Here is an 11,350-nt window from a genome sequence, read left to right on the forward strand (position 1 = left end):
GAAAGAGGAAAGACAAAGAAAAAGATAGGAAGATGGGAAGAGAGCAAGGAAGGAAAAATAAGGAAAGAGGAAGGAAGAATGAAGAAGGAAAAAGAAGAAAAGGAAGGAAGGAAGGAAGGAAGGAAGAAAGGAAGAAAGGAAGGAAGGAAGGAAGGAAGGAAGGAAGGAAGGAAGGAAGGAAGGAAGGAAGGAAGGAAGGAACAATTATAATGAGAGTGAGAATCTGAGCGAAGTCCTGCCTTAGTACTTGGCCACCACAGGTGCCCCCAACATGAGTGATATCAAGCTGGTCACACCTACCCTGGCCTCGGCCACACTGGACCCTGAGGTCAAACACAACCCTGATGTGGCCCTCAATGAAATAGAGTTTGACACCCCTGATCTACTGCATAATTGTTGCAGCATGCATACTGCCAAAACATTTTCAAATGTTTGCAACTGCACTTCATTTCTGAAATAAGCAACTGAGATTACAATATTTATTATGACAAAGGCTTTCTTAGATATATATATGACCCTTATAGAGAAACTATAAGTTATTGCTTAACTCATTGTAAGCAGCCCTGAGTCTCCGGAGAAGGGCCGCATATAAATCAAATTAAAAAAAAAACAACAACATTGACACTTGGGTAATCTTCATATGGCTGATGTCTGTAATGAGGAACTCTAACCACATATAAATATTTTTTCAGTGTTTTTGTGTCATTTTTGAGATTGATCTAATTGGTCGTTCCCCTCCATCTCTTGTATACAGGATTGTATTGTATTGTATTAGTATTCTTGTATTGGTATTCTCATTTATCAGCTATAATCAATATCTGCATTGCCTGCTGCTTAGTTTCTGTGCCCAAAGTTATAGTCAAATCTTTAAAGCTAGAATTTTGTTTGGGGTTGAGGGCCCATTACTGGCCTCTGCAGATATGCTATGAGCTGCACTCCAAAAAGCTGTAGGGCTAAACCCATAAATTTGATTAAATTCATTTAATATTTTTTTAAAATGTCACATTAAACATTGGTGTGGTAATACCTTTTGGAAAGCCTGTGTGGGCCCCATTCAAGGTTAAGGGGCACTAATGTATATAGCCTTGGAATTGCAAGCTGTGTTATTTCAAACAAGGATTATCTCAGTAGCCTTGTAAATACTGTCAGAAGAATAATTTGGGGTTCCAATTTGAGCCAAGGTTATGCAAGAATAAAAATGAGATCCAGACAGCTGTGAAAAAAGAAGTAATATTTATTCCTAAAGGCAGAGTTAAATGTCTATGGAGATTCTTAGTCATCCAGGAAAAAAGTACCTTTGGGATAGTTTGCCTTTAGGAGCAGCTGCAGAGAAATTAGGTACAGTGACACAATTTTATAGGGGAGCTTGTTCTGGGTATGGAAGTGTCTGTGTTTATTCTAGGGTGACACTTGAGGGGCATGTGTATGTAGATATGTCATCTACAATGTTTATTCTTGTGAAGGTGCAGTTCTGCTGGGAAACCCAATTTAATTAACTCTTTGTGTTAACATATCTTATCCTTTGATATGTGGATTAGGTCTCTGTAATTTAGATAGGGGTTTGAGGAAGTTTGAGTAAAAGATTTCCCGTTTGATTAACTTAGTTTCAGCTTCACTGTCAATTATTTAGTGGAGCTGCTGATTCTCAGTCCATTGTGGATTCTGTTTTGATAGAAACAGTATAAAGAATAAAATATATTTTTATATAAAACTTCTCACAATACTGATCACAAATGGCCAGAATGGCCAAGGGTATCTTGGTGGCCTTTTTGCTCATTCCTGATCAGAGAATGAGAATCATTTTCCTCTGTATTAATTCACTCCTACTTTTGAATGATATACAAATGTTAAAATAATGAACAAAACATCAAGAAATTAAAACAATTACATTAACAAAAATATTTTGTAAAAACTGTTAAGTTTTACAGTTTTACTTTTAAGAAAAGTACTGTGCACTTTTTAATGATTCTGTTCCTAATCCAGTTTGTGGTTTCTCATACTACTTAAATGAGGCCATCTCTATTTATAGTATATAAAAATATGCAAGGCATTACAGCAGTCTTCAATTGAGCTGGTGTACCCTGACTAAAATTATGTTTTGATTTAAAATTTGAGAACATTTTATAACACAAAATTGACTATGCTGAAGTTGACTTTTATACCCTTCTACCGCTGCCTCAAATGTTCCTCAGATGATTCATTTCCTCATATTGCACAACCTTCCTAAGTAACTATGGTTGTATTTGAGAAAAATGCTACTTTGAATATGAATCTTTCTTTGCAAGAACGTTTTTAACTTTACGAATAAAAGCTTTTCAGGGGCTGAAGGGCAGTGGGAAACCCAGAGTCACAGCTTTTTTCCGCAGCTTCACATCTCAGGATTCTTTGTTTGTTTGTTTGTTTGTTTCCTGACACCAAAAGATTCTCCATGACAAACAAGGCAGCCTCTCCAGATTAATTCAGACCTCAGTTTCACAGGGTTCGGCAGCTTTAAATTCCGTGCTTAAGACTGAAAATAGTGTAAAAATGATAAAGCAAAATACACGGTGGACTTTGTGAAAAGGATCAAGAAACACAACTGACGCCGCGTCGGCAAATCCTATTCCAAACGCGTCACTAACGCTGGCAAATGTCGTTTTTGCCGACTCAGGTGCGCCAACAGGGCGGCAGCAACCGCCTGACAAGCGACGCGCGGACCTTGGCTAAGTATCGCGATAAACCGCGCGCGGGAAAGCTAGTTGGACTCCCTCCCCTCCCTTCCCTTTTTACCGTCTTCGTTATTCCAGTAACAGCCCCTCCCCTCGGTTTGGGACGAAGAGTACTGGAGGATATTCCGGTAGGCGGACACCTCCCCCTTTTCCACGGTGCCGATTGGCCAGTTGTACGTCTGTCGTCGATGGACTACGCGAAGCCATTCGCGGGTTACCATTGGCCCCGCGCTTGGGATAGAGCCGTGCGCAGATCGGCAGGGCGGGTGTGTGGGGTCGTGTGCAAACCGCGTGTGGCGCAGCCAGCAGGCTCAACGGTAGAGGGTGGCTGGTCGTGTCTCGCGCGTGGATTAAGAAGGGGGAGAAGTCCTTTTTAGCCCAGCCGGCCATTCCAGATCGAGCCGTCGACGGGAACGAAAGTCCGCGAAAGGTAACCGAAGTGACGGAGTGGTTTGCGAGTGAGTTCGTCGGTTAGTGGGGCCTCTGTGGGCGGAGTGAGTTGAGGGAAGGAGGGCGCTGGCTCGTTCCGGCCTACTGCGCGGGAAAAAAAAAAGCCCAGCCTTAACCCGCGTTTCTTTTCAAGTAAGCGGGGGATATCGACGACCCATCGTGGATCGGCAGTAGGTAATTACTCCTCATGGGCGCGGCGGGACGTCCTGGAGTTGCGAGAAAGGAGCAGGTCTACTGGGCTTCCCCCCCTCCCCCCGCCGCCTGGGCCTGTATTCGAGTCAAGGGCGACGGGATGTGAAGTTTTATGCGGGCCGTGCGCTTTTGGAGGAGAGGCCTCCTCCTGCGGCGCTATATTAGTGCGTGTGACTTGAAAAGAAAGCGAGGTGGGAAAACGTGGGAGGCCGAGGCCAACATGCAAAGCTTGGTTTTCGGACTCGCTTGTTTCGGGAAAGCTGGCGCTCTCTGGTGGCGCCGCGGCCTCCACGTGTTCGCCTGCCTAATTCTTCAGCGGCGTTTTCCCAGGGCATTATGGTTCGGGATTGTGTATAGTAGCTCACCTCGCCCTTTTCTGGCGCTGATTGATAGTGGTACTTTACTGAGGGGGGGGGGGAATACAGTATTCCCGATCCTAAACGTCTTTGTCTCAAAGCCAACCCGATTTGGTGGATAGTATACCTCTGCTGCCCTTTTTGAGGTCAGCAGGCAGATTTTGGGAGATTTTAGCATGATTTGGGTGGCAGGTTTTCTATTCTAAAACTAAGTGTACTAAAACTAAGTGTAGAATCGGTCGGAGATAAGAATTTTGTCGTAGTATTTTATATTACTTGGATTGGTTACGTCTTTCAAAGGAATGGAATGGAGAAAAAATTAGGTGACTCAAGATGAAGAGATAGGTTTCAAAAATATTACCAGATAATAAAGTCTGAAATAGAAGTGACAGTGGAATACTAATTAATTTAGGAACCTAGATAGCCACAACTGGGCAATAGAAGTAAGAATATCACATGTCCAATTTAATACTGGATAAAGATTTAATGTTGGCCTAAAAACAGCTGGTGTTTATCTGTTTAGCAATGGCTGCAGATCCTTTGATAACAAGATGATGGCATACTTCTGTATGCTGGCTATAATAGCTTTATGCTAGAAAATGTCACAGAATTAAACATTTGAGAATTTAATGAATTTGCAAAAGTGGGATTTCTTAATAAAGTGTATAATAGAAGTAAGAGAAATTACATCCCCCCAATACATTACAATAATTCTTAAGATGTTTAAAATGGATCAGCTAGAAAACATTGCCTATACCACTGCTAACCTATGCTGCTGCTTCACTTTCTGAAAGAAGCAGAAGTTGCTATTGATGGATAATAAGGATAATTGTTGCTTCTTTAATTATAATTTAGTTATAAAGTGACCAGCTCTAATGTATGCTTAATTTGCAGTTAACAGTGCGGTTATTTGAATAAATCAATACAAAAAGTTGCCCTACAGGCGTAGCAAGTTGAACTGTACAAAAATTAAATTATTTTTAATGGCAATTATAATGCTTCATTGGGTTCCCTAGTAAATTTGTGACAAGCTGTTTTTCTTGCTGCAAAACAAGCAAAGTCCTTTATAAAGGAGACTGATAGGGCCATACCTACACCTGCTCAGTAACAGTGTTGATGTAAAAATGGTATAAAACAACTGGTGTGCTTTTACACTGATAGCAAACATAAGTTCTGTGTATATTTTGAAAGAATGACTTTCAAAACTACCTGGGAAACAGTTGAAGAACCTGCCTGATTTGTCAGATTTATACAGTTTCACCTGGGCTGGCATTTTTAATTATTGTTAACAGGTAAAATTAGAGTCTGTATGAAAAGATTGGAAACAATCATTTTGAAGAACATACCTTTTATAAGGAAGATACTTCATTGATGCATCAAAAGAATGATTAGGACATAGTTATAGGTATACATGATATATCTAGATCCTCTGAATTGTGATGATATAGATTTCAGCTGCAGAGAGGAAGGATTGCTGGCTTGCAACTGTGGAAAATGTGTAAATATTCTTGATTGGCAGCATATAGTAGCAGTAAAAAATCCCAAAAGTTAATATAAGTACTATCAGTAGTCAAAGTAAATATCTACAAAATATATATTTCTGATTTCTCTCAAATCAGTTCATTGGTAAGGTAATAAAATATAGTTTGGAGATTGAAAGATATTATTTGGAGGAATTATGTGCGTAGAAATGGGAAGAAAAAAATAAAAGGGTTTATTATATTGTCAACAGTTTACAATATTGGAATTTTATTTGTTTTCTGAACAGATTTTTATTTAGCATCTAAATTACCTTAATTCCATATATAGGATTCACACCAAAACAATGAAAACTTTGTAATAGTTATGTATGTATGTATGTATGTATATATATGTATTTTTTTAGCTGGGTCTTGTTTCAGATCCAGTGGGCATCTATACTGGAAAATAATTATAATTATAACAATAAGCCTGAAAGAAGAAATTGGATTAAATGAAAGTAAGGAAATAATAGGAACCAAAAATAAATGAGAATGAAACAGCAAATAAAAAGAACAGGATGAACATTGGCAGTAGTAGGAACCATAGAAGACATCCAGAAAAGTTCCTGATTGTGCTTTATTCTAGATAGCTGTCAAATTGATTACAGACTTTTTTTTAACTCATTTTTTCTGTTGACTGTAAAAAGGGCTTTATTTTACCTTCATTCTAAATAATCACTCTCTAAAAGTGGGAGCTGGGTAAGGATTACTTTAAGCATTCTTAAAGTAAAATAACTTCAGTGATAGTAAATCAAGGCTTTTGAACACTATGAAAGTGTGACAATAGTTGTACCTATTCATATTTGGAGCCCTGCTGTTTGGTATTTTGAGTGATTGACTGTAGAAGATACCTAGCTAGTTTCATCAACCATTTGTGGGCCTTAGAGAAGACAAACAAGTTAAACAAGAATGTAATTCTTTTAAATCTGAATAAATTTAAGGTTTGTGATGGTAGAAATAGACAAAACACCCATTTTTATTCATTTAGAAACTATGAAAGTGGGAACTTGAATATTTTTGGATCAGTTATACTTGCAAACCATCTTGCTCTTTAGATTACATTTTAAAAATACGATTTTGGTAGTCATCTTTCAAGATTAAAAGGCTGCCTAGGTGGCAATACCAGATTTTCTAATTTTTCCCAGTTGGGCTCAAGTCACTGCAAAGCTTAGACTGCAGCGAGTCATATTCGACGGAAGAATTTAGACTCCAGCATTCTTTATATTTATTTTTAAGTGGGCCTCCACCTGTTTTATCCATCCATGTCCTTGCTGTCCTATTTACTTTAAATCATTGTAGTATAGCACCGTGTTAAACTGACAGCTCTGTCCATTTCAGAAATAAGAACCAATGTTAGTCAGTGCAATTTGAGACAGGACTTTTAAAAACAATGAAATAAGCATGATTGTAAGAATTTAAGCTTTTTATTTAACTTGGTGGACATATGTCTTCTGACACAATTTTTTGAAAATGGAAATGGCCCTTCCCTAGAAAATCTTAGTAACAATATGAAGTGAGTTATATGCTTCCAAATATTGCTTTTAGTAGTTATTTTGTATGCTTCTTTTTTCTACTCCTGGGAACAATTACAATGTTCACAGAGATTATGATTTGATCTGAACATCAACATTAATGTATATGTCTCGGTGGACTGTATTAAGCAAAAATACAAATTTTTTTCAGTATAAGCGGAAGGTTGGAAGTGTACATTAAAATAGATAGATAGTAAGTAAGGTAGGTAGGCAGGCAGGCAGACAGACAGACAGACAGACACTTATCCATGTGCTTTGAAACTGGTTATAAAGGGGTGGGGGGAATTACTAGCTAAGGGATGTATTTAGTTTTTAATAAACTTGGAGACTAACTCAAAAGGATCTATTGTGTATAACATGGAGCAAAAAGCACATAACTAGAGGGGAATGGGGTATATTTAGTGTGGATTGGAGGGTTACCGCATATTTCTCAGGTTATTCTTTTTTTATGACATGCTGCCTGACTCAGTCAACATTAAATATTAAAAAATGGCAAGCATGATGATATGACAGACCAGATGGAATGAAGCAAGAGTTCTCATTTACTACTACCAAAGGCCTGGATTAAGAAACTAGGTCTTCCTGACCCCTCTAAAAATAGCAGATTGGGATCACCCAGGTCTTGGGGAAATACATGTTTTGGAATTGCATATGCCAGTATATCTTATATGTACTTGTATGTGTATTCTATACAACTCATTTTCCCTTTGGAAGTTGTATTGTGGATTAAAAGCCATTAATACTATATGTGGTTGTATAGAATATTTAACTGTAATTTGAGATAACGAATGGTGAAACTTTACCGCTCAGTTTTAAAATAGTTTTAAATGATAATTGAATAACAATTGCAGTTGTTGCCATCCCTTATTTGACATTTTACATATTGATGACACTGACATTTTATATATTGTCATAAATGTGTAGTGTTAATACTTCTCACGTAGCAAAAATAAGCATTTTTACACAAATAAACTGTTCTTTTCAATGTTTTTCTCTTGCTTAGAGAACCTAATTGGAGCAATGAGCAGTAACGAGTGCTTCAAGTGTGGGCGTACTGGCCATTGGGCTCGAGAATGCCCCACTGGAATTGGTCGTGGCCGTGGAATGCGAAGCCGTGGCAGAGGTATCTTTCCTAACAATTTTTTCATGAGTTTGAATCCATACATTTACCTTAATTGTTCTCTTCTTTTTTGCTGTATGCAAGATTGAGTAGCAATAAAGTAGAATTGTAGTTTTATTATATGGATTTCAATTGATTGAACTACTAATATTGTCTTTCTCAACAGGCTTCCAATTTATGTCATCATCACTTCCAGACATCTGTTACCGCTGTGGTGAGTCTGGCCATCTTGCCAAGGACTGTGATCTTCAGGAGGATGGTAAGTATTAATAAACAATGGAGAATAAATGCATTGTAACGGTTAAACTTCTTTAAGTACATGTCCCACAACGCTATCAAGGTTTTATAGTCTTGTTTATATTCTTTTTCTTATTGTGGAAGCCTGCTATAACTGCGGTAGAGGTGGCCATATTGCGAAGGACTGCAAGGAACCCAAGAGAGAGCGAGAGCAGTGCTGCTACAACTGTGGCAAGCCTGGCCACTTGGCTCGTGACTGTGATCATGCAGATGAGCAAAAGTGTTATTCTTGTGGGGAATTTGGACACATCCAGAAGGACTGCACCAAAGTCAAATGCTATAGGTAAAAATTGGTTTTAATACTAAGATGGGCATTAATCCTATACTAATATTTCAGATCAAAAGAACTGATTAACACACTAATATGCAAGAGCTTTTTCAGTTGCTTGTTCCTGAAAGCATCCCATGAATTTAATTTGGATACTTTATTGTAGCCTCTACCCAGAATTTTATGAATACTAAAATTGCTATGTTGTGCTTTAATGTTCAGTATGTGTTAATACTGCAGATGTATGGGACATATTTTTTCTCTTGACTAGCCATGTTTAAATCCAGAGCAACCATTTTGTCACAAATGCAACAGAAGGTTTCTGTACATGTATTTTTCATGCTGCTAATGTTGGTTTTGTGTCATTTCAGGTGTGGTGAAACTGGCCATGTAGCCATCAACTGCAGCAAGACTAGTGAAGTCAACTGCTATCGTTGTGGGGAGTCAGGACACCTTGCACGGGAATGCACAATTGAGGCTACAGCTTAACTGTTTTCCTTTGTCGCCCCTCCTTTTTCTGATTGATGGTTGTATTATTTTTCTCTGAATCCTCTTCACTGGCCAAAAGTTGGCAGATAGAGGCTACTCCCAGGCCAGTGAGCTTTACTTGCCGTGTTAAAGGAGGAAAGGGGTGGAAAAATCGACTTTCTGCATTTAACTACAAAAAAATGTTTATGTTTAGTTTGGTAGAGGTGTTATGTATAATGCTTTGTTAAAGAACCCCCTTTCCGTGCCACTGGTGAATAGGGATGGATAAGTGGAAAGAGTTAAGTCAAACCAGCAAAGCCTCCCTGGGTTCCATGGAAGTGATCGCATGCAGGAGGAAATACGCTGGAAGTGTCTGAACTTCCACAGTAATTAATTCTATTACAATAATGGCCTTGGATTGTCTGACCTCAGTAACAGTTATAACACCAAGTATTTATATCAGGCCTTACCAAAAGCATATAGCGAAGTGGGATAAACAAACAATGCACATGCCTGTTAATGGCCACAAGAGTGAGGGAGAAATTGAAGTAACCGTAATACAATAAATGAATGTCTAATGCGAGGTAACAAGGGAATGGGAAACATTAAATATTTCAAACTAAATCAAACCCAGAACATCAGTGCTTGAGTATACACAATTTGGAGCTATTCAGGACTTGAAAAGAACTGCATTTTCACAGAAATCAAGATGTTATTTTTGTATACTATATCACTTAGACAATTGTTGAGTTTCATTTGCTTGTAATCAGTTTTTAAAGTCAGATGGTAAAAGCAATTGAAGTCCTAGAATATAGAAATGTAATTTTAAACTATCAATAAAGCTGGAGGAGGAAGGGGAGTTTGACTGAAGTTTTTTTTTGGTTTGGAGTTTATTTTTCAGGTACATGATAATATTACATAGATAAATGTAGAAAATGCTGAACAATTGACTATTGTACTACTAATGTATAAACAAAGTTAATTCCTGTATCATTTAAACTGTAGAATTTGTTAAATATATCACTTCAGAAGCAGTATTTGCATTTTTTTCTCTTAGGTGACAAGTATATAATTAGAGGTGCTTATTTACTCCTTCAGTAAGTAAAGTAAGCTACAGTTCAAAATGTTTAAACAAAAAAGTGCATTGGGAGCATTAAAGTTTGCAGTTTTCCCACTGATGGAATAGTGGAAGGAATACTGAGATAGAAAGGATAACACTGTTGAGGACATAAAGTATCTTTATATTCTTCCCTGCTTTTCAGTCCCAACTCACTTAAACTGAAGCTATCACAGTCACAAAAAAATAAAACTGCGTAACACAAAGTACAGGTGCAGAATGTAAATAATTTGTATAATTTATTTTACATAGGTAACAAATCAATCTTTTAGAACTGACTAATAGTACTGTGACTTAATATCAGAACTTAATGTGTGACATATTAATAGACAAAAATTCTGATATTTGACAAACACTGAACACCTTGAGCTAACACTGTTGGGAAAAGAGTGCAGAGCCTTAGAATAAACAGTTCTAAAGGTTGAAGGTCACTCAGATGATTATGTTCTCCTATAAAAACATTGGTTGCCATCATCTGTTTTCCTCAGGATGCAGATTTGAAAGGGCATGACCTGATCAAAAGAGATCTCAACCTCAGAAAAATGGTTGTTGAGCGTGATAAAGATGGAGGCGGCTATAAAGTCATTGCCAAAGAATTTGGCTTCCATCAATTCAGTCAAACATTAAGAAAGTGTAACACTATCACATTCTTTAAAAATGATGTGTCCAACAAAAGTTAGCCCAATAAGATAATTCTATGGAAATTCACAACCTCAATAATAGCAAATGATTTGCGTGTTATTCATATTGCCTCAGGTCAGTGGTAATGAGACCAGAAAAATGGCCCCAAAAAAATCACTTGGAAAAAAAGTAAAAAGCATTGTCAAATGTTTGTCAAAGACAACCTGGGTCAGGTCATAGGGCAGACTGTTGGAAACATTCTCTGAGGACAAATAAAAATAACTGTCATGAATGACAAATTGTATGTTTAGAAAAAATGAAACCCCATCCCAACTTTGAGGCAATGCAATGGAAGTAATGATTTCGGATTTCTTTTCAACCGCAGGACCAAGGCTGCTTGAAATCTTAAAGAGTGTTAGATTCTACATTGCATCAGCATATTCTCCAGGAAAATGTCAGGGAAGTCAATGATCTGAAGTTTAAATGACTTGGTGATTGCAACGGAAAGATCCAAAACAACTACATCTTACAAATGAATGGCTGAAGCATTTTTGGATTGACCAAGTTGCCCTGACCTTTATCCAGTGCAAAGCAGCCCAGTACTGTACAGAATGAAAAAACCTCCAGCGTGTAGGATTGGTCAACAGATAAGAACATTTAGCTAAAGGAATTGCTGCTAAGAGACATGCCACCAGTTACTA

General features: G+C 37.8%; 1 protein-coding gene across 6 annotated transcripts; it reads left to right on the forward strand.

Moving 5' to 3' along the window:
• The first annotated feature begins 2,889 nt into the window (after positions 1-2,889).
• On the forward strand, positions 2,890-9,765 carry CNBP (CCHC-type zinc finger nucleic acid binding protein). 6 transcript variants are annotated; one of them, XM_034438025.3, is made up of 5 exons: positions 2,890-3,138; positions 7,762-7,881; positions 8,045-8,137; positions 8,260-8,458; positions 8,815-9,765. In XM_034438025.3, the coding sequence occupies exons 2-5, from the start codon at positions 7,779-7,781 to the stop codon at positions 8,930-8,932; spliced, it is 513 nt and encodes a 170-aa protein (XP_034293916.1). In that variant the 5' UTR covers positions 2,890-3,138; positions 7,762-7,778; the 3' UTR covers positions 8,933-9,765. The 6 variants fall into 6 exon arrangements, with proteins under 6 accessions (XP_034293916.1, XP_087743923.1, XP_087743926.1 ...); XM_087887797.1 differs by having other exon boundaries at positions 2,943-3,138; positions 8,045-8,136; positions 8,256-8,458; XM_087887800.1 differs by having other exon boundaries at positions 2,986-3,166.
• The last annotated feature ends 1,585 nt before the right edge of the window (positions 9,766-11,350 follow it).

Source organism: Pantherophis guttatus, chromosome 2 (assembly GCF_059756535.1).
Source record: "Pantherophis guttatus breed Tessera chromosome 2, ASM5975653v1, whole genome shotgun sequence".
Lineage (NCBI taxonomy): Eukaryota > Metazoa > Chordata > Lepidosauria > Squamata > Colubridae > Pantherophis > Pantherophis guttatus.